Source organism: Aulonocara stuartgranti (genome assembly GCF_965226115.1).
Source record: "Aulonocara stuartgranti genome assembly, chromosome: 13".
In the NCBI taxonomy this organism is placed as follows: Eukaryota; Metazoa; Chordata; class Actinopteri; order Cichliformes; family Cichlidae; genus Aulonocara; species Aulonocara stuartgranti.
Window position 1 is genome coordinate 18,559,583 of NC_138949.1, and position 23,599 is coordinate 18,583,181.

At 41.4% G+C, this 23,599-nt stretch overlaps 1 protein-coding gene across 4 annotated transcripts; it reads left to right on the top strand.

The window, feature by feature from the left end:
• Positions 1 to 350: 350 nt before the first annotated feature.
• Positions 351 to 22,567, top strand: stox1 (storkhead box 1). Of its 4 annotated transcripts, none has more exons than XM_082557292.1 (4): positions 351 to 925; positions 17,578 to 17,730; positions 18,892 to 21,526; positions 22,081 to 22,567. In XM_082557292.1, the coding sequence occupies exons 1-4, from the start codon at positions 595 to 597 to the stop codon at positions 22,232 to 22,234; spliced, it is 3,273 nt and encodes a 1,090-aa protein (XP_082413418.1). In that variant the 5' UTR covers positions 351 to 594; the 3' UTR covers positions 22,235 to 22,567. The 4 variants fall into 4 exon arrangements, with proteins under 4 accessions (XP_082413418.1, XP_082413420.1, XP_082413421.1 ...); XM_082557294.1 differs by lacking the exon at positions 351 to 925 and adding an exon at positions 5,614 to 5,635; XM_082557295.1 differs by lacking the exon at positions 351 to 925 and adding an exon at positions 7,323 to 7,342.
• The last annotated feature ends 1,032 nt before the right edge of the window (positions 22,568 to 23,599 follow it).

Below are 23,599 nucleotides of genomic sequence, written 5' to 3' on the forward strand. Positions count from 1 at the left end.
GTGAGCAGGAGACGACTCGGGCTTTCCGGGGAGGCTTTGTGCTTGTTTTAAAGATACATTAAAAAAAAATCTTGGTTGTTTAGGAATCACCAACTTTAACAATGAAAAACCAGAAAGTCAAATGGAAAGGTGAGGATAGAAAAAAACGCAAAGGTACAATGTAAAATAGCCCACGCAGGGTTTTTGCAGGGGTGCCTCTGAGACCCTGAGCTTCTTTCTCGTTGTAGGACTGCAGGTAAATCTTCCTCCTGCATAAATCATGGGAGCACTCTGACGTATTATTTTGGTAAACTCTGTTTGGCAAGCAAAACACACGCACACACCTGCGAACAATCGGTGGGAGGTCCACCTGTAGGTCCCAGCAGCGGCGGAGGCAGGCTGGTGAGTCCTCCTTCTGCCACCGTCACCATAGCCGAGAGAAACCAGTCGGACGTCCTCTGCGCCTCCGGTTCACACATTGCAGGATTCAGACGCGCAACGGGAGGAATGCGAGGCAAAAATCGGTGTTTATTTGGACTTTTGGATGAGAGAACTTCCTTTTAACGCGTGCGTTTTGATTTCGAGAGTCTCCGGAGCCCATAAAAAGGCTTTAAAATGTCTCACCAGCAGCGACTTGTTCAGCTCTCAGCAGCTTCGCTGGCTGTAGTTTTCGGCACGGACGAGGAGAGTGTGCGCGCCGGCGGAGGGAAACTCGGCGGCACCGGTGCGAACGGTCAGGAGATTTTCGATGACTTTAAAGCGCAAAACTCGCGAAGTTTCTGGAATAAGAGACTGGTCAAGGCTATAGCTGAGGTGTACTTTCAGGGATGGATGGAAAACTTCGTGCTTTTCATTCAAGGCAACGCCAGCAACTTGGAGGTGCTGAGGGAAGCGTGGATGCGCAGGGCTTTGAGGTCACCGAAGGGATTTATCATTAAAGCTGTCGGTATGTGAGCGAAATGTCCACAAAACACACTTGAAAGAAGAAGCAGCAGAACGTGTGTATACGCCACTGTCCCGTTTGCAATGCAAATAAGGTGATAGGACTCATTCAGCGCAGTGAACAGCTTCTATTCATGTAATGGCACAAGGTGTTTTTTCTTTAAAGGGGCTCTTTATTGTAATCACACCACCAACAACACGTTTACCACCCTGAGACAGATGTGTGAAAGCTGTAAAGTGTGACTGACACAGAGCTGGCGCAGTGGAACTCCACAAGTTGTAGAAGTTGTAGCAGTAAAAGTGGAGTTTACATTATTTTAGGTTTATTATTGTAGGTAGGATCTCTAAAGAGACAACGTGTTGCCTGCTTCATCACTTTGATCTGTTCAGTTTGCTTGGAAGACTATGTTTCTAACTAGACCCCCACCCCACCCATCAAACCCCTCAAATGTCTGGTGTGTTTGGGAGAACTGCATCCCAAATCCGTCTGTTACTGACACAGTCATATGTTTACCCCAGCTTGTTAACAAACCTCCCTGTAATTGCTCCTAATTGCCCCCCTCTTCTCTGGCTGTGCTTTAAAGCAGCATATAGTGACACAGAAACAATGGAAATGGGGCAGAAACCTTTATGCAGCCTCCTATAGCATGATCTCACAGGCTGTAAATGTCTGACAGCACTGACCCCTGGAGAAAACGACAACCTTGTGTGGATTTTAGAGCTAATGACCTTATTCTTAACTGATACGTCCTTTTTTCCCTCCTTACTTTAATCTGTAGGTTTTTACAAATAAATGTGTGGGGACTAATACTTGACCACTTTTAAAATTACACAATTATGACATGAAAGTTAAAATCTCCAAAGGGTGTAGAAGGTGTTTTTCCAAATCTTGGCTGTTCGGGCAGTGTCTCAGTGTTGCAGCTGCCTTCCAACAGCTTCCCGGCTGCTTGCGGTACTGACGTTTCCCGGTCTGTCTCCAGAGTAGTGCCTTTTGTCTGGATGTGTGCCTTCTGCTGTCTTACCTGCTGACTTTGCGTCAGCTCTGCGAGACTGAGCAGTTCACAGACAAGCAAATGAAGGAATGTGAAGGGGAGGAAGAGACCACACAGAGGGAGACCCTGGGAGGGCGTGGACTGACTGAGAGAGGGAGAGGGTGGAGGCTGACATGCCATCCCACTGAGCAACCCCTCCTGGCCCTGACAAACAAACACCACATGGGCCAAAGGTGATGTTGCACCTATTGTTATGCACGGTCCAAAAGGTGTGCACGTTCATGCGTGAGCTCGTGTTCGAATGTGTTCTCCACAGCAGATGCAAACACGTCTGCGTGTGGAAATACCACCTCCTTCTCATCCTTAACAAATCCTTCTCCTCACACCGCAGAAATTTGTATGGAAATAAGCTCTGGCAGGTTGTCAGAGCCTGGTTTACAGTCTTCTCGCTGAGAGCTGGTCAGCAGTGAATCACTGAGCAACTGCCTGCCGACCGCAGCCGCTTTTCTGTTACCCAGGATTAATGTCCCTCCGTTTCATGGCCAGTGTGGGACTGTGGAAGTCAGACTCCTAGATTGATATCAGGCATGGACTTAAGGCCTTGACATTGTCCTGATATAAATATGTCAGCTCGAAAACACAAAATGTTATAAGTTATGGGCTACAGTGAATTTCAAATAGCCCTATTTCCTTTCTCAGGTCAGAGGAAGGTTCAGACTTTACTGCAGTGTGGAAGTTTTTTGTGTGTAAGGAACGCCTAATTTAAGAGATGCTCAGCTGAAGCTAACCAGATGTAGGCAAAGTTAGTTAAGATTGTCTAAAAAGAGACAAAGAAAGAGAGACGCAGGTGACATAGATGGTCCTGCCTGGTTATCTGTGCTGATAGTCTCAGTGTAGAGAGATTGGCTTGTGGTCCCATCACACACTCACCCACTCCCACTGAGGTAAACAATCAGTGTGAGAAGTTGGTATGGAGTGTTATTAACGTGGGCAATGGACCCAGTGGAACTGAGGATCTCTGATTAAACTAACTCTTGTCTGCAGGGCATTCTCTCATTCTTCATCCAGTGTCCTTCTGCAGGATAATAGCACTGTGGGGTTAGAGGTGGGGATAGCTCAGTAGGTAGAGTGGTGGCCCCATGATCGGAAGGTCGGGGGTTCGACTCCACTGAACGGTTACCCTGAGGTACCCCTGAGCAAGGTACCGTCCCTACACACTGCTCCCCGGGCGCTGCACTGGTGGCTGCCCACTGCTTCACTGGGTGAATGGGTTAAATGCAGAGGAACTATTTCCCTATGGGGACTAACACGCACACTTATTTATACTGTAAAACCAGCTCACTTATGACTAGTGTGAGGATTTAGTTTACTGGAAATGCAGCGCAGTTACAGTACCTCAATTATCACCCATTTATGACATGTGCTATATTTACTACAATTTGTGTGGATAACATCTATTGAAATGGCTGCAGGTATTATGATGCTTAATATGTGGAGCTGGATAAAGCACCACAGCTGTAGTTTTTAAAGACTATTCCAGTAAAGGGTGATCTGGAACTACATCAAAATGGAGTTGTAATCAAGAGGGAAAAAAACAAGACTGTGGGATCTGGAGATTTTTTACACCACCTTAACAGCTTGTTTTTTGTTAAAGGGACGGTTTATTTTCAATCAGTGAGTTGCCTTAACAGAAAATGCCTGTTGTGGGTTAAACGTGCTTGAGCAAAGCATTCGATAATTAGCTCTATACCTTGACTGTGGAGCTAGAGTGGTTTATCTAGACTTGCATAAGATTAGATTAGATTAGATTAGATAGAACTTTATTAATCCCTCGGGTGGGTTCCTCTGGGAAATTCGATTTCCAAAAAAGCACAGCACCGACAGAAGTTACAGAGTTACAGAATAGTATATATATATATATATATATAATACACACACACACACACACATATATATATATATATATACGTACAGAGACAATATAAATAAAATATACGAAGGGGATAAATAGAATAAATAGGAATAAAAAATAAAAATACAAGTGAATTGCACATTTCAAGTATTGAGTCTATTGCACCGTTGACTATTTACAAAAGTATTGCACAAAAGGTATTGCACAGTGAGGTGAAGAGGCACTACAGCTTAGTTGTTCCCCCCTCCTTTGTCCTCCTGTTTCCCCTCCCTCTCCCCTCCAGGGAGGAGTTAAACAGTCTGATGGCGTGTGCATAAAGACAAAGCCTAAAACAGTCCAGATGAAACAAACAAGCACATCAGTTTGTGGGTACTTTTAAGAATCTTTTCAAACTTCAGGATGAGCAGGCTTGCTTCTCCTTACTCTTTCTCCGTAATTAAAAGGAAGTCAGTGTCATGAAATTCTCAGTAAGAGGGTAAAAAAGTTTTTTTTACTCCCCCAAAAAGTACAACTCTTAATTTAATCCAATTGTAGCTTCTTATTGCTCATTAAAATGCTCAAAGCACGTTGTTGGCTTTGTTTAAATTTAATTCTTTAATTCTCAGCGGTAAACCACTCCAGCTGTCCCTTTGAAACCAGAGGCTCGGTAATGACTTTTAGCTGGTTCTGCATTATTTAGCGTGCCACTATTGTCCCCCGCAGCAGGATGAGCATGGAGACACAGGCTTAAACATTTATATGGAGTAAGCCACCGGTGTAATGAGGTGTTCTGTATCCTTTCTACTGTCAGTCTCTGCAAACCTTCTTTCCTTTGAACGCAGGCGTAAACAAGTCTTCTCACCTTTGTCGGTGAAATCGCTACTTTTCAGCACATCTGTGTCATTCTTTGAGCACTGTAAGGCATGACTAAGCTGCTCTTTTTAAGCCAAGTTTCTTTTTTTAAATGGTATGTTTCATTTAACTTGCCATACCATGAGGTGGTGATGCATTCCTGAAATGCTTCATTTACTCTTGAGATCATTTCCTGAGCTTGCAGCTATGCAAGTCTCATTTCTGCCCTTTACTTTTCACTTGAAAGTGTTGTATTTTCACACCAGGGGTTTCTCCTTTCATGGGGGTATTTTGTCAGAGTCTCAAAGCGCTCCGCTAATAGTCATAACTCTTCCAGATGTTAGCTTATTAACCATGACACCCCCTTGCCCGCCCCTAAATGGCCCACCCTGTCCTAACTAAGCAGCACAGGTCAAAGGTTACAGCCTTCTTGCTAACAAGGTACCTCGGGGTTATTTAGTTTCAGAGGGTTTTATAGAAAGAAACATACATTTAAACAGTATCCAGGTGTTCTTTGCTCACTGCGTTTCTGCTTACGTCTCAGTATTTTACCCACCGGGTTACAAATGTGCACTTGTGAATGGACATGTCAGGCCTGCATTGATCAATATTACTGGTAACATTATTGCTATTCATTCACTATATATATATATATATACTATAACGGTCTACTTTTAGATAACAATTTCAACCTCTTATTTAAGTTTATTCTTTTTTTTTTTTAAATTAAAACTATTACTTTAAGCTTGCTATTTCAGTGTCAGGTGATCATTATTACTTCTATCCAGCTATTTAGTTTTTTATCCTTTCCTGCAACAGTGTCAATCATTGCCATAAGTTAACCATTAGTGTTGGCTAAAGCAAACTTCCTTTTGACCACCTATTGAAATTTGATCAGCTTATAACGAATAATCACATTTATCTTTGTTTTTCACACTCAGTTTTATGACAGTGGCCGTGGTTTCAAAGAGGTCCTAAGGTATGAATTTAAAACTATTTGTATACCAATCAGCTGTGTGAATGTTTTAACATCTGCCATAAATGTTGCTTTGTTGGTCAGAAAACATCTCATTGCACTGCCAAGATGAGAGATGAGGCATGTTGTAGATGCAGTTTGCAGGATCTGTAACAAGTGCTGAATTGGAGTGTTAAGAAAGGAAAATTCCATTAAATTCTAGTGTTAAACTGAATCTTTTTCCCTAAAATTGCAAAATAGGGCAACGGTTTAGGTAGTATTTGCATGTTTGAAGTGCCTTCTTGCCTCGTTCATATCTATAAATAACCAGTTTAAAGGGAAATTAATTAAATTGTAACTTGAAAGGAGTCTCTGTGATTTTTGTGCATATTATTTAAGTTTCAAATTGCTTTTCAAATTGCATTATTAGTGTAAGATGATTAGGATGCAGCCTTTTACAATCACTTTTACTGATTTTGCTTTTGGCGAGATATTTTTCTACATTTATCTACAACATTTTTTTTAGTTCCTGTGGCTGCAAAAATAGCTTAGCAAATAATTCAAAAACCTTGACCTGTATTCTCAGATGTGACCCTCCGTGTGTGTGTATGAAGGACTCTGCATGTGCATGCAGTCCTGCCACATCATTTGTTTGCCACATCCTTTCCCATTAAGCAGGAAGCTAACCCCGGTGCGAATCAGGCATGTCGGCCTCTGCATCGACCCAAACACTGGGCTCATCTGCAGCGGCTGAGTGGACCAATGCCAACAATAACAGTTAAGGAGTTTCCTCTTCATCCCTGAGCTTATGCACCCTGTCAGTAACAGCTTAGGTTTCCCTTGGTGGAGTTATCTTTATTCAGTCTCCGGTCAGACAAATGGGTCAGACTACATTGCATTAAACTCTGCATCACTATTAATGTTCAGTTTCCTGACAGGATGTTTTCTTTGCTTCATGTAGCAGTAATACATGCAAAGGTATGCTAACATTGGTTCAGTAATAGCAAGGTGCTGTGTTATTGAATTTCAAGAGTGGAAGATACTTCCAAGAAACTACGACAGAGCTGATGATTTTAAGGGCATTGTGGAGTGATGGATCACATGGTGGATAGCGGATGGGAGCTGTGCTCCAAACGCTGGGATAATAAACACTGGAATCTGCTGCACCTTCAGCTCAGTTTAAAGGAGAGGAAATGGGTTTCATCTGCAACCAATGACTACTATCACTCATGATTAATGTGTGGATCTGCTGAAAATATTCCTCGATGCTGGGTGTATATGTTTTTGTGGTGGGGTGTCAGTGGGGAAATGTCACATGTATGGAGTAGGAGTGAAAATACCCAGATCTTTCAGGAAGACAAGCTGGAGATTTAGGGCCTCCTGTCTTTGTCTGAGCTCCAAGCTTGGCAAAGTGTCAGAAAAATGCAAAGCAATATACTGTACAGGTCTTTAAAATGGGCCATTAAGAGTAAATGCTGAATATAGAGGAATCCTAAGAAAGAACCTTGGGGTACACCGTTTGTTAAACACACAAAAGACCTCATGTGGGACACTTCTTTTCACAGTGATAGTTGTATTCAAAATAGTTGCGAAACCATCCCCACACAGCTGGATCACAGTCTGAAAGTCTTGAAAACATCTGTGAATCAGTGACTGAATCAGTTGCTAGTTAAGTATCCGGAAACATCACAGCAGTGTCTTTGATTTTTTCCAGCAGAGGTCCAACATAAGGTAATGGCTGAGCTGGTGCTATGTTTGTCTTGATCCGAAGCCAGACTGATACACAAAGAGGATAGGATTTCCTTTCTGGATGCATGCCCTCGAATGCTGAACAAAAAATGTTAAATGATGTTATAAAATTTTGGAAATTGAACTGCCTCTTAGTTACATTACTACTTTAGGGTTAAACACGAGGTATTATTTAAACGTATCCTTATGCATTCCTCACTGAGTGCATTTACTTTGAGGCCAAACATCTGGCTAAACCGTGACTTTTTGTCTTATCTTGAAGAAATAAGCTCTTTCATTGAAATATATGCATATATTTATCTTTTTTATCAGTCTCAGAATTAAATTACAAAGCGATGCAATATTTTTTTCTTCCTTTTTGCACAAAGGCGTATTCAGTCAAGTGTTTTACATTTTCTTTAACAGCAGAAGCTTTTCAGACCCAATGATTTTTTTCAGTAGTATTGTTTTGTGTTAGTCCTTATGGGTAACCTAATAACCATCAGGCTTAACAGGTTCATACTGAATACCAGGAGCACCAAGAGAATCAGTTGGGTACTTGATGCTAATCTTTTAATATAAAGAAGTTAAAGCCTTTAAGGCTTTCGTGCCAAAAAATAGATCATAAATAAAAAACTAGAAAAAGTTGCATTAACTGCAAAAATGCCGGGTGAATGCCATGTAGCGGAAATATGTGCTGAAAACAGCTGAAAAAGCGTAATTATCTGCTGAAAAAAGAAAACTGTCTGCTGAAGATGGCTTTATTTGGAAGGGTACACTAAAGAGTGTCAAGAAAGCAAAGGCAGCACGAGCGGGGAAGACATGCAGTAACAGCCATAGGTAGAATTCGAACCTTGCTCATCTCAGTGAGGCAAACGGGCAGTCTTCCCAGAGAGAGACATAACGAGAGAAAAAACGGCTTCAATTCCAGGGTTTGAAATCTGAGAGAAGGACAGATTTCTGAAACAAACATAATTAATGGGAAAATGGTAAACTTAAAAAAAAAATTCTTTCACCATGAGCATCAGGAGTGTCTGAAGATATATTGGCACAAGACTCATGTGTCTGGAGTCCACGGTTTAGGAGATATGACCAGTTGAAATGTTAAAAAGCATAATATTTTAAAAAGTATAAATGTTATGAGCACCAAAGGATATAGCTGGCATAAGCAGAAATAGCAGAGCAGTTTAAGACTTGAGTGGTGAAAATAGCACCAAAACTGTGGCCATAGTTAAGCAGCAAAGAATAAAGAAACAAACTCAATAGGTTGAATGCCTTCAGCATTCACCCAATAAAATTTGCAACAAGATGCAGTATAGGTATTTTTCTTTTTAAGTAAAATGGCTCTGCTCTAGTTCTTCAACTCTGGTGGTGTCATTTGCACCAGCGAGTATGTTAGCTTATGTATAAATAATTGTAACCCTTCTTTTGAAATGGAAAAAAGTCCCCCTGAAAGTGCAACAATAATCTCTGGTATGCGTCTTTAACTGTGCATTTTCTGTAAAGAGGAAATATAATAGTTTTGCCTTGAACACTTCAGATGTGGGCTGGAACAAAGCCGAGATGAATAGTTTCTCAGGGTAATGGGACCAATTTGGCCAGAGACACTGCAGAGGACTAGTTTTTATACATTAAAGAACAAAGGAAAGGTACTGTGGCACAGAAATGGATCCGGCAGACTTGGAGGTAATGTTCAAGTTCATCAAAGCAGATGAGAACCAGAAACGTGGCGGTGTGGTCCACTTAGTCTGAAGAGGTATGAAGTGAAAGATTGAGAAAATAAATTGTCGGTAAAGCTGTGCTTTAACTCTGTCTGATGGCATTGGCATAAATTGAAATCATGCTACACTTAAGATGTTTTTGGTATAAAATACAGCCCTGTTTACCTGAGGTCTGCTGTTAAACACCTGGTCAGGTGTGTTTCCTATTTCACCAGGACGTGATGACGGGGTTCCTGCTCACTAGCTTAGTGCCAGGTCACTTTTATGAGCAGGATTGCTTTTCCAATTGTTCTTCTTGTGAATCAGATGGTAAAAGCATTATTTTATGCCATTACAGCTGCAGCAAGCAAGATTTGCGGTGACCCACTATAAACCACTAGATCTTTTGAGCTCGGTGAATGACAGTTTGAGAAGCTTAGTCACAGGCTCTTTGTGCTTACTTGCCAACATACATTAAATATCAAAGGCCCGCTTTGGCAAACTTTGTCTCGAGACTGTGGCTGTTACAGAAACGACACTTTTGCTGCTGTTTCTTCTTTTTCTTTGTTTTCGTATTGGACGTGGCAGGTCGCTGCCACAGTAAAGGTTTCTATGGTGATGTGGGACAACACAAACCCAGCCTGGGTTTTTCTTCGTTGCTCATGGTTTTAGCTCATGAATTTTCTTTAGTCGAGATGTTTTGACTTTTATCAGCTTTTATTCAGCTGTTTATTTTAAGATGTTGCAGTGCTTGTATGCCAATGAAGGGGCTAAATTGCCATTTTAATGTACCAACCCCCCCTCCCAAAGAAAACAAGCAAACACAGTCCATATTTGACCTTTTTTCTCCCACCTTGATTCCTCTCTTGCACTGCACTCTCTGATTCTGAACCATGAATAGGTCAGATTAAATATTTACCTAATGCAGCTAAATGTTTGGGCTAAAATGCAGGTTTTATTGGGAGGAATCAATCAATAAAGCTGTAAAATGCCCAGTGGCTCAGCATTTATAGCTTGATGTGTTAGACACAGGAAGCTCATGGATGGTAATTTTACGGCAAATTCTATAATAGATATTTATTTCATTGACGTTTTTGCTTAATGCTAGGCTTTTGGGGTGAAAGCGCAGTGTCGCCACACTGGGAGAGGTTTCATTGCTGGGATATTTGCTCTGTGATTGCTTTCTGAAGGGATCTTTTCACTCAGTTTATTGGGCCATTTAACTGCAACGCCCACGTCTGTGTTCTTATGTGAGTTAAAGACACAAACTCATAAAGCACTTTTAAAAAGTGCAGCACACACACATGTATAGGAAGGAAGGCAAGGGCGGGGTCACGGAGCCCTGCTTGTCCAAAATACCAAGGACAAAGGGACGGGTGGGAATTTAGCACATAAATTAGAAATCTGACAAAATGTTTGACATTGTGTCACCAAGGTTGACTGAATCTTGCATGTACAGTTAGCAGATTTACTGTAGCACATAGTTAAACTGACTTAGTGAGGAAGAGATAAGGAATGACTTTAGTCTGTTGGGGCAGGCTTTGAGATCTCGCTGAATGCCATGCTGTGTGTCTTTAATGAGGGAGAGAGAAGATTATCCTGTTTGCCTCCTGGAGCCTACAAGATTAGACGATAGCAGGATGAGATAAGACGGTGGGCGTCTTTGAGTAGTTTGTGTTCCTAGAGGGCTACTGAATGAGGGACTGTCTAAATCATACCTAAAATTTGAGTTAAATTTTACCTGCAGCAGTGCAAAGATGAAAGGTCAATAGTAGATTGCATACAACACAGCTCTGAATCAGGTGCTTCTCGGCTCAAGGACAGAAAACATTCAGGAAGCAAGGGACTCATGCACACTGAGCAGCCTTCAATGATCCAAACTATGGGGTCATTCATTAAAGGCTGTATATAAAAGATTCATGTAGTAACTGTTATGTAACTCATTGGTGTGAATTGGTCAATTTGACATTTTTGGCTTTTGAAATCTTGATTTTTGAGCCAAAAGTTACCATATTTAATTAAGAGGTTGGAGTGCTAAGTTAAGAGCTAATGCTTTCGAGCCTGGTTATAGGAAAACGGTAGTTGCGGTGCAACCAAAATGATTGCAAGTTCACTGCACACATTTACAGTCTTGTTGCCTTCGAAATGGTTGCATCCACAGGGGATAGGAATCAGGTGTGTGACCTCTCGTACTCAGTTGCCATCTTCAAAGTGACTTTGTGATAGCGATAGGACTGAGTTGGTCTGTTATCAGTTTGCAGTTGAGTCAACCTGGTAATTACACATGCTCTGTTGTGTCATGACAGAGTGATTGACTTTGATAAATCGCTAAAATCACAAATCTGTTGTCTTCTGTTCCATCTACATTCAAAGAAATTCACATTCATTACATACAATCAAAGTCCAACCAGAATCTCTGATGGAGAAATTCACAAATTCCTCCACAAACGTGCTCAGTAACCTTGCTTTCACGTAGGAATATAACCAGAGTACAGACAGTTAAGTCCAGTCCTCTAATGGGAAGAGATGCTTTGCAGATGAGTAGCACTCATCTGCACTAACTCAAATTGATTGCAATGTACTGGCCAGCTGTTTGTGATTGTTAAATAAATGTGGCAACTAATTGAAACAGAAAATTCAATTAGCAAGCTATAACTGTATGGCATATGATAGCATTGCGCAGAAACAGATAACAGTTTATTTACTATTTAAGTGGCAATGAAATTCAGACTAATTTTATTGTTTCAATTAAAGGTCAAATATATTTCTTTTACAAGGTTGTAAACACATTTAATTTCAGTGAAAATAATTGACATGCTAGGCTCTGAATACAGCTTTAAGTGGCCATTCAAGGGTTTACAGTTTTAGTGAATTTCAGGTTGTCTTATTTTATTTTTGTGTTTGAGGTTAAACAAAGACCCTATGAGCCAGCTCTGTGAGGCAGAGCTAAATATTATCAGTAGAAGTAGTACAGTAGAAAACAAAGCTAACGTGTTAATGTTAGCTAGCTGTTAGCTAGTTTAACTTACATGCTAACAACTACACATTAGCAGAAAACATAAAAATACCTGAGGGTGATTGGACTGCGGTTAGTTTTCGGGTATTTGGGCAAATAAAGACATGGACAAGCTAAAGTTTTAGTTAAAAAATTGTTGCTGTGACATTGTGTAACAAACCATCCGGTTGTTATTCAGACATTTGCTAAATGATGACACTAGAGAAAAATTCTTATGCACTTTTAGCCTCAAATGTCATGGCAATCCATACAAATATTTTTAAGATATTTCATATATTTATTGGTAGTCCAATAAACATTTCCATCACTACAACAGTGTGACTAATGGGCATACAGGATAATAACCAATATTTCACATTAATGCGCAGTCTGTTTATATTTACAGGAATCTTGTACTGTTCCAAGGCATAACTTAAAGCCAGTACATCACATGTTTTTTGTTATCGAGGGCTGGTGATGATCAGGAACGGAAGACTTTGCTAGAGTTTCACTTCTTGGCAAAATATCATTAAATATTAAAATGTCAGCTAAACGGTTGAAATGTTAAATGATATACAAGCTGTTGTGAGACTTTTTTTTTAATTAATCGTTTTAATTTTTGCTCTGTGTTTCTGAAAATGTATGGGCTCTATTGTCTGTGCATACTTGTGATGTTTTCTTTCTGCATTGTGCAGAAACCAACATGTTTGATCATATTAGTGAGTTTCATAAAGTTAGGTGCTTCTAGTCTTTGAATATTGCTATTAATTTATGGCACGTCCACTGATTGAGAAGTCCATAAACAGAAGATTTTTGCCTTCTCTGCATTGAGTAAAGATCATTTAGAGATAGTTTGACAGTGGTGCAATTTATGGCAGGTCTGCAGCATGTGCTTTACGGTGTGGTGCAGTATTTTACTCCAAGAGACTTAAGGTAATGCAATCACGTATGAAATGAGACTCAAGAGGCTCTAAGGTCTGCTAACACCATGTGAGCCATGTGAATACATGTGGTATTGATTAGTGTCAGCAGCCAAAAGTATCTCAGTGGGGATCGAGGAGAGAAGGTCTCTGTCAGTCATTGCTGCAATATGAACAGTCGGCTTTAGATATTTTTCATTTTGTTCCCCAGGCAGCAGTTTATTCTCACATGGAAAACTTATGACACTGGAAGAATGTTTTTTAGGTCTGCAAGGGGCAGAAATCATAGTGTGGACTTTGTCGCTTTATTTTAATATTTGGGGTAATGCTGTTCATGAAACAAAAATCAGGCTCGTTATATAAAATCACAATGATCTTTTCATTTCAAGTTATTTTAATACAAACCAGCATGTGATTTAAGCATTGCACCCCTGAGAAAGAAACTCATGCTCCTATTCCTGTAGGAACAAGATGGAAAGGATAACTATAACATTGCTTAAACTGTTTTTCTTTCTGCATATTTATTGTGTATCTGCATGAACAATCGTGTGAAAAAAGAGCTTTCTCAGGACTGTAAACATTCGAATAAATACATATTTTTTTCTGTACGACTTTATCAGGCTTACATTTTTATGGATGAATTTTAGCATACTCTTCTTTCAATTCATTAATGTTTGCAGGCATTTGTTTATGCAAAGCTCTCTTAAGGTGTCAATCAAGTTGAGCTCCAGAGTTTAACTGGACTTTGACGGGACCATTGTGATTCTTTGTTTTGTTGTTGTTGTTGATTTCCTGCTGTGCTTGGGATCATTGTCCTACTAAACAATCAACAGCTCAACTGCTCCCCAGTTTCTGCCAGGTCAGCTTGAGCTGTCAGACATTACTTTGATATCCACAGGAGTTTATGTTACATCAGATTCTCAGGTCCTGTGGCTGCAAAACAAACCCAAATAATCACACCGCCACCTCCGCACATGACAACTGGTATTACGTGTTTGTGTTGATATGCTGTGTTTGGATTTTCACCAGATGTGATCTAGTTCATTATGGCCAAACATCTCCACTTTGGTCTAATCTGTTTAAATGTCTGTCTAAAGTCTTGTGGTTTGTTCAGATGCAACTTTACAAGCCTAAGTCATGCTGCCATGTTAATTTTTAGAAAGAAGAGGCTGGCAAACTTCACAAACACACACCTGAATGCTGCAGATTAGCAAACTTTGAGGGCATTCGTATAGGTGCTCCATCCATAAATCAAGTGCATTTGATTAGTAGCACCTGGCTGCTACTTACCCTTTTAATGTATATGAAAACAGTGAGGGTGTTTTTCACAGGCATCTCTGCAGGTATTTGAAAACTTTCATTTTCACAGAAAAAGAATTAGCTCAGATTAGCTCAATTTAATTCATTCCCCAAAAAAAATGTTTTTAAACTTGAAGGTTGCAGAGAGCTGCACAAACCAATATTCCACATTTTATACAAGCTGAGAGCAGATAACCCTTTTACAAGGTTATATCGACCTGCTACTCCTTCTGTTAACTGGCATTAACACAATGCTCGTCCCCGTTTTGATTCTCAAGCTGCTATTTTCCCTGTCTCGCCCTTATGACACAGGGTTCGGTTGCCATGGTGCCCAGCCGGGTATTCATGCTGTGTATGACAAAGGGTTTAATGTCAGTGGCCCGGTCTTGGATTACAGCAACACAGAGATCCGCTCCCCCTGGAGAGGAGGCGGTTACAACGCTGAACCTTTTCGACAGTCACGCCTGCTAATGTTAGACTCAATAAACACGGATCCTCAGCCGGCCCCATCCTTCCATTACAGCAATATTTCCCACATCTGAACTCCTACAGGTGTTTTTTGTCATGTCTTGCACCAGCATTTCAATGTAGTTGGAATTCATTGCATGTAACAAACCTATTGCATGAATATATTTGCATTTAGCCTCTTTAGAAGAACAAATCGTAATAGCATGGGTCCTACAGGATATCATGCATTAAACCAGGACACGATCGAAGAGGATAACAATCAATCCACTGAAATTACCTCTGTGCAAAGAGAAGATTAGTTTGTTGATTCCCTCTGATTAGGATGTTAATTATTTGCCTCCCACTCTAACCTTGCTGACATTTTCACTGTTGACTGTGTTTGTATGTGGTTTCTATGCAGACAGCCTGCCAGACATTCCTATAGGAAGTTAACGACAATGAGGAGCTAAGTCAGCAGCACTAATTTACTGCCAGGGAGACCGCTGTTGAGATATCCGCTCTGAGGTTTAGACAGCTTAATGTCTTGTCTCAGCTGGGGGAAGGCAGCTTTTATTTTCTTTTACAATCCCTCATAGGATCAGTTTTGCAAAGAAAGACCTCTGCCTGTGAACCTTACGAGCATTAAGTGAACCCCATGTGCTGATAATTGTTTTGTTACTTTTTTAGGTTCACATATTCCTTCCATTTTTTTTTAATTAACTGAAATGCAGGACCATTTGTAGTGATTAAAATATTATGTTAACAGTGCTTTTAGGCTACTTATTATTCATTTGTGTGGCTAAAAGCTGTTATGCAGGGTCTTTTTCCAACTTCTTTCCCTTTTTGTAAAAAGTTTAAGTCTTAACCCGATCTTAACCTTAGTTTTCATGTTTATACATGCAAAGAAGCCAGAATGTTTTAATTGTACCAATATGTAATTTCATATCACATATTTTAACACTGGATTACATTTATGGTCGTGTGGTAGATTGTACACACTGATTAAGTCATTTTTTCCCATATAAAATCTGTCAAAACATTCTGTGGTCGTAATGCAAGCGCTGAGATGATGAAAAATAAGTGATTTTGACTAATGACACGTTGCTCTTGAAAGAATAGTTTTTTTTGTAAACTTGCCTGCATCTGTCATCATGTGTGTGATACGTATGCGTGTTCTCATTCTTTACTATAGCAGATATTTGATTAGCTGTATATTTTCCCTGCCTCAGACAAAAGTGGTTCAAGTGTGAGGGTTGTAAATGTTTAGCTTACATCACGTGGTGAGCTTGGCAGTGCTATTGAATGAATGCCCCAGGGCTGATGAGGAAATCACTCACAGTCATACAAGTGTGACATTTATACACAAAACACTGTTGTCAACACAAGCAGTCTCCAAAAGTTCCAAGTGGTCACGTAGCTGAATTTAATTAGTTGTGTGTGTGTGTTTGTGTGTGTTAACTTTACACTCAAGTTTTCATGTTAGGACTCAAGTAGCATTTTTGATGGATTGCATTTTCTTTTTTCCTGTTTATCATCTTTTGCACTCCTTTCTCTGGTGTGGTGTAGATGATTAACTAAAACCAATTTTCCACTCCGATGGGTAAGGTTCTGTCCATGACTTTGTAAGTCTAATCATTCATCAGCAGTGGGTTTGAGACCCTTGGTCAGCTGGCTGGTTGTAAGCTGTATGCTGGGATAACATTGTTGTTAGCATGTCAACATTGTAGATCATATTGCAAGCATTTCTTTCCCCCCTTTTATGTTAGTTTGCAAGACATAAGTTATCCACTGCAGCAAAACCCACATTCTCCTCGTACTCATTACCACATCAAATCCACCCACCACTACTGTTAACCTAACATATATATATGTGAACTCTACTCTGTAATTAATACTCAGCACCCTCTAAAAGTAAACATTGCTGATATTATGCTATGTCTTCTGGTTTTGGCTGGCCTTTGCACCCTCTTTGGAGAAATCTTCTAGAAATTTTGCTGCTTTCCTTCCTGGAACCCAGATCGAGCTGCAAATGTCTGTCCCTATGATGTTACCTCACTTTGTAGGAAAAAGAAGATTGCGTGTCGTGACACTGGTACTAGTAACTGCCTCTTGTCTCTGAACACAGTAACACATTAACCAAATGAGAAACTTTCATGTAACCAGTCTCCATTCATTTCCCCTTCATTCAGTCCACTCTTATAAATATGCTGTTAAAGAGTCCCCTCAATATGATCCCAACCCTCTAATCCCTGCTTCTCCGTGTGTGAAAGTTCATGTTGGTCTAAAGTTTCCTAAAATGCCTGGTTAGCTTCAGGTTTTATGATTGAAAGCTTTGTGGCTTTTTAATAGGCTCCCACAGTTTGTTTGCACGATAAACGAAGGTCTGTAAAGTTGTGCAGATTGCTGGGATATTGTGATATGAAGTGCACATTTAAAGAATCAATTTCATACTATTTTTGCAGAGACAAATGTTTCCAAGACCCCTTTTCATAGTGTCTCTCAGGTTTAGTAACATGTTTGTCTAGGGGCAGCTCCTAGATGTGTAGGTCTCTATGGTATGGGGGCAGGATATCTGATCTGCCCAGCAGGCAGAGCTGTGGTCATTTCTGTGGGAGTAATGGAATTCTGTGGTCAGTCCCAGTACCCATGGAATTCCAAAAGCAGTCAGGCATGGTTCATATAACTCACATAAATAGACCACCTTGGTCATGATTTAGGAGGTGGTTGGGACAGGAATGTCAACTTCAGTACTTTGAGTTGTTTTCACTGGCAGCGCAAGTCAGAGAGAGACCCTCTGTCCCAGGTGTGTTTATATCTCCTGCAGCAGGCCCACCTGTTCCACCCAGTAATCTGCTGGTGTGTGTGTGTGTTTTTCAGGTGACCTGTCCCCAGTGCAGATGTCGCCTGTTCCTCAGTCCCAGTTCATTCCCCTGGCTGAGGTGTTGTGCTCAGTCATCTCAGACATGAACTCTTCCCAGATCACCGTCAGTCAAGACTCACTTGTCAACTACATGAGCAAAGCTCATCCAGGTAATCCATGAAATACTGCCACAGCTTACTTGAGAAATGAATAGTTAGGCAAGAACATTGGACCTCGTTGTCTAACAGTGCACACACAAATCTGTGCGTATAAAAATTTCATGCACAAATGAGCGATTTATCAGTATTTTTGTAGCGGAGTTTGTTTGTACTCTATGAAAAAATTAGAAGTGCCTCTGACCGTGTGTAGAAATAACGAAGACTTTAGAAAATGCTTAGAAAATGTTAAAACACACCTTTAAACTCAATAGCAATACTACTACTACCAATAATAATAACAACAATAATAATAATAATGATAATGTTGCCTTTTGGTCATTAGTTGCAGTTTTCCAAAAACACTGTGTTACAAAATGCACAGAATCCCAATTAAATAAAAAATAGAATTTAAAAAAATACTATTTCAAGAAAACAAAAATTAAAAAATTATTAAGTAAATGGAAAAATCAAGGGTTTAACTTTTAATCATATTTCAGTATTTTCTTATCTCATAATTAAATGATCTTGTATTTCATTAAAGGGATTATATCATTGCTAGATGTCAACACTTATAGTCTTAATTTTTTTACCAGCTGAGTAGAAAGGCACTATATAAGTGCCAGTCCTTGAGCCACAGTGAGTGTCTAAGGGGAAATTATATTAAGAACCTCTGTTACTTCAGCTGCAGCATTACTTTATTTAGTTTTTCTCAAGAACGAAATAGGTCAGTGCGCATGTTTCATAAATCTCATATACTAATATGGGAGCAGTATTTTCTTTTCTTTACAAGCAGTTAATTTTTTCATTTTATCGAGCATTTTATGACATATGCTGCTTTTGGACAGCGAGGCCTTCATTTGTTTGTACGCATGGTCAGTGGCACTACTAAATGTATTTGTATTTGTGAATTAAAAAATAATAATAAACCACTGATTTATGCGTGAAACGTTCACATGCACAATTAGTGCACAGATCTGCGGGTATGCACTATTGATCATCAAGGTACTTTGGCCAGAGCAAAGAAAGCCATAGAACTGTTTTCAGCATTTGTTCTGGGCTAAGCTAAATGGCTGCTGGCTGTAGCTTCATAGTTTTCAGTTATGCATTAGAGATTTGGAATTATAAGCATTTCATCTCTTTTGGCCTTAATCGCATTCCCTTTTTGTGTCTCAGGGATAACCATCCCCACTCAGGACATCCTCTATAACGCTTTAGGCAATCTGATCAAGGAACGCAAGATTTACCACACAGGCGAGGGCTACTTCATCGTCACTCCACAGACTTATTTCATCACCAACAACATGGTCAGAGAGAAGAACTGGTGGACTTCTTCTTCGGCAGATGACGCTCCTTTACCTCCTCCCGTTACTTACCTGCTAAGTAACGACATCTGCGTCGAGAGCACACAAACGCCCCCAGTCGCCCACTGCAAGTCCTGCAGCTGTTTTAGCCCCCTCCAAATCTCCACTAATGCCACGACTGCTCCAGCAACTGTCCCTCCCTCCACCGTCCCAGATCAGCATTCCGTGTCCGTGTCCATAAGCGAATGCACGGGGAAAAGCTTAAAGTGGCCGCGACCTTTAGATCACAAACCCACCGTGCAACATCAGTCCACCTCCACTGCAGCAGATTGTCAGGCAAGTGAGATCAGCAAGACTACAGCCACTACTAACGCCACCAGCCGCAAAGAAAAAGATAAACCAGGGAGGAGGTTTGGGCTCAGTTTGTTCCGGAGGAATGGAGGAAAAAAGGAGAAACCGAAGAAGGAGTATGCATCTTTTTCAGGCCAGTTCCCTCCAGAAGAGTGGCCTGTAAGAGACGAGGATGACCTGAACAACTTACCCCGTGATCTGGAGCATGCAATCATCAAACGCATCAACCCTGAGCTAACTGTGGACAATCTGACACGCCATACCGTCCTCATGAAGAAGCTGGAGGAGAGAAGGGAGAGAGGGATAGAAAAAGTGCTGGACAAGGGTGTTGATAAAGATGATAAGGGAGTTGACAAGGGAATGTCTACTGAGGTATTGGCATCTTCAAAACTGAGGCATCATCACTCATCCAAGGCAGGAGCAGGCAAAAGATCTGCTCAGAAAGCCTCTTGCAGCAAGAGGAGGAGCCACTCGTCCAAAGAGAAGCACAGGGAAAAGGAGAAGGACAAGGTTAAGAACAAAGCTTCCATATGTGCGGACAATTATCCAGAGGGGGAGGATTTGATCCCTACGCGGCTCAGAGTGGAAATCGCTGTTGATGAACCAGTTCAAGTGGAAGAATGTGGAACTGCTGAGGGAAAGTCTCTTTATAAGAAACGCATTGAAAACCCTTTCCAGGCACATCCGCTGAAAGAAGCCGAGAACAGAATTCCCGCTGCCAGAGAGCACAGAAGACGAGAGGTGAAAGAGCACAAGACTTCGGGATCAGGGAGGAAGGACCGAACGAGTCATCGCTCCAAATCTTGGGACCCACACCGAGCCAGACTGATGGCAGCAGATGGAGAGAATGAAGGGAAATTCACTACATCTGAAGAACAATACAACTGCAACCCTGAGAGGGACTTTAGTGCTGATCTTCTTTTCCAGTCGGACACGAAGCCCAGCAGAGAGCTGCCACTAAACTACAGCTCAGTCTACCCACAGAGCAGTACGCTTCGCATAGATGACAAGGTCAGACAGAGAGAGGACAGAGAGAGCAAACATTTTCAGGATGCCCCAGAATATGACAGTATGCCAGATCGCAGCCAAAATATAGTTGGAAGTCTTCCTAACATCCAGCAGTATTCCAGTGCTAATGCCTCTCTCTCCACCCATCCCTATGAGCTTGCCATAATAAACAATGCATATGATCCAAATCTGCCATGGCCCAAGCCCTCTTTACAGCGGAAACATTCCCTCAGACTCTCCAACCCACAAAAAGACAGCACACAGAGGCCTAATGAGCTCTCTGAAACTACAGAGACCCAGAACCTGCAAGAGATCAGACCTGTCACTGTCAATAACAGAGAGCAAAGAGCCATGAGCCTGGGAGAAAGGCTGGAACTGACATCTAACAGCACTGCCTTGGTAACAGACACTGATGGCTTTACAGAGGACGACTGCAGACTCTATCAGAGAGCAGCCGATCAGGAGGATGATGATGCCTGCAGCTCATTGTGCCTGAATGACGATGAGGTTACAGAGGATGCAAGTAAGTACACAGCAGGTGGTGCGGACTATCAGGGTCACCAGCTGGTTTACCAAAACCGCGACTCTAATCTGAAGTATCAGGGACCACACAGTCGCCATTTTAAATCCAACTTTCACCAGCCAGAAATCACCTTAATGCAGGGGTCAGCAGATCAAATTTCTCTGGCAGTCCAGAGGGAAGATACCCTCAGCCCGTCCAGACCTGAAGACACCAGCTGGAGACTCCATCGTCAACACCAGAAGATCAGATCACCAAGAACCGAAAGCAAATCCAGCCCAAAATGGGATGCAGCGATCCAGGGAGAAAGACAGCACAAAGATGACCTTGATTTGGACTGTTCAGAAGCATGTGAAGTTGGAGACAGTAGCATCTTTGACTACTGCCAGACTAGCGAGATCGAATCGGACACAGAGACTGTGAGGAAGTCGGCTGATGAAGGTGACGGTGAGTCTGCTCACTGGGCAGCTGAGGTGGAGAAGAAGGAGGAGGAAGAGAAGCATGTACCTCAGGCCCACAGGGCTGCTCTGAGCATGCCCGATGGAGCTAGAGGGCCAGACGTTAGGGAAGCTGTGGAAACGGGAGAGAATCAGAGCATCACAGGAGACAGCGGTATAGATTCTCCAAGGTGAGTCTCTCTCTTTAAATCGCTTTTTATAAATAAGATAATGAGGTGATACTGAATCTTAACAAATCCACTGATCCCAACCCAGATGCACGATCTCTTGTGGTCAGAGTTTTGACTACTTTTCACACCTCTGACTCATGTCTTTCCTATTGTGAGCCCACATCAGACTGCATCCTCCACATATTTCTGGAGGGGTTTTGGGCAGAATAAACACCATACTGAGGTTAGTTAACCTCTGGGTTACGTGTCTGCGGTTGGCCATGCTCTCAAGTTGATGTTTTTTCTTATAAAGTAAATTGCAATAAAGCTGAACAAACACCTTGTGGCCACTTATAGCATCCAGTATTTGAACAGAAGGGAGTCATTTATGATAATTATGTATAATTGCTGTGCGGTACTTAAACACTCATGTTATAATCAAAGAGGAAGAAAGGAGTTCTTTTTTTCTTTTTTTTTGCCATTGAACTCGCCGTGCACCCTGGTGTGTAGGTAGAGGCAGGGAGTGCACGACCACGTCACATACGTTACTGAAGTGGTGTATTTTTCCTCCACAGGACCCGGGTCAGCTTGGCGTCTAGCAACACTGTCATTCTTGAAGGCCTCAAGAGAAGAGGCTTTTTGCAGAACCTGGAGAAACTGCATTCGAAGAGCAGTGCCATTCGAGCACAGAGCTCACTGCTGCAGCTGACTCCTGTCATGAACGTGTAGCAGGCTTGAACTTCACGTTGGACCTTCACAGGCCTCATCTGGAAGAGGCCTCAAACCTCGTAGTTATATACGACTGTTAGTAATATATCCGATATCACAGTTTTATGCATATCTTCACATAATGATAGCCATTGCTAAAGAGGCATGTGTACAGGTGTACAGTATATATTTTGTGTTTTTGTAAATAACTTTGTGATATGCCATGGTGCATGGTGTATTAGCAGCACTGTGTCATTTAAATGTACAGTTTTCCTTCTCTACAGCTCTAGTGTTGCCCTTTTTCTTTCTCATCATGTAGAAATTACTACAAATAAAACTGTATATATAAACCCACATTGTCTTGAAATGGACGTCTCCATATGAAACATTTTACCAACACAATATGAGTGCCTGCAAGAATTATTTTACGCTATGCTATCAGTGTAACTGGCCCCAGTTCATCCATTCGTTTCTTCTGCCTTTCCAACTCAGGATCGTGGGGCAGCTGGAGTTGGGTGAAACTGGGCTGGTTGCCAGTCTGTGGCAGGACTAACACAAAAGGAGAGACAAGCATTCACACACACGTTCACACATACGGCCAATTAACAACTAATTAGCCTAACATGCTTGTCCCTCAAATGTGGGAGGAAGCTGGAGAGACCGACGGCATGCATGTAAACTTCATACAGAAATACCCTGGGATTCAAACCCTGGGATCTTCTTGCTGTCAGGCAACGGCACTGAACAGCTCTGCTTTTATTAAACTGGTAGATATTTCTTAAAACAGACAGATTCTAATGTATTTTATTTTTGTGAATAAATGAATTAAAAAATATGTTGTTGGGTTTTAAGAAGCAAGTAAATTTCGGGGGTTCACTATCTTGTCTAAGGATGGTTCAACCTGCAGGTTGGAGGAGCCGATGATCAAACCACCAATCTTCATAACAGCGGATAACCTACTCTTGCTCTTGAACCACAGCCACCCCAGTGCAAATATCCATGTGTCTGCATAACCTCAGTATTTCTGAGGGTTACGTGACAATGAGTCCTCAGCCTTGAACGTCTGCCTCAGCAGACTTAGGTCACCCTGCAGTTGAGAATGAATATAAACCAGTGTAGTGGTGAGTGTGGGAGACATTACGTGGATGTTTTTACAGAGGTCACAGGAAATTCCCAAAAGCTTTCTTTGTATAGCTTCAAAAGGGCTGTTCCTAGCCTTGAAGGCCAAACAAGTTTAGGTGAGGTTTCAGTTAAAAATGTTCAGCTGCAGGAAGGATAAAACTACTATTTAAACAGATGTTAAACTGAAGACCAGGACCTGCTTCACAGCCGGAATCTCCCTGTTCTTGAAGATGTTTCAAGGAGAAAGAGTGACACCATGTGGAG

Bases quoted from the DNA above. Each gene is read 5' to 3' on its own strand.
- stox1 (XM_082557292.1), top strand. From the start codon at position 595: ATGTCTCACCAGCAGCGACTTGTTCAGCTCTCAGCAGCTTCGCTGGCT. The intron at 926-17,577 runs GTATGTGAGCGA...TGTGTTTTTCAG, and splicing joins ATTTATCATTAAAGCTGTCG to GTGACCTGTCCCCAGTGCAG. The intron at 17,731-18,891 runs GTAATCCATGAA...TTTGTGTCTCAG, and splicing joins CATGAGCAAAGCTCATCCAG to GGATAACCATCCCCACTCAG.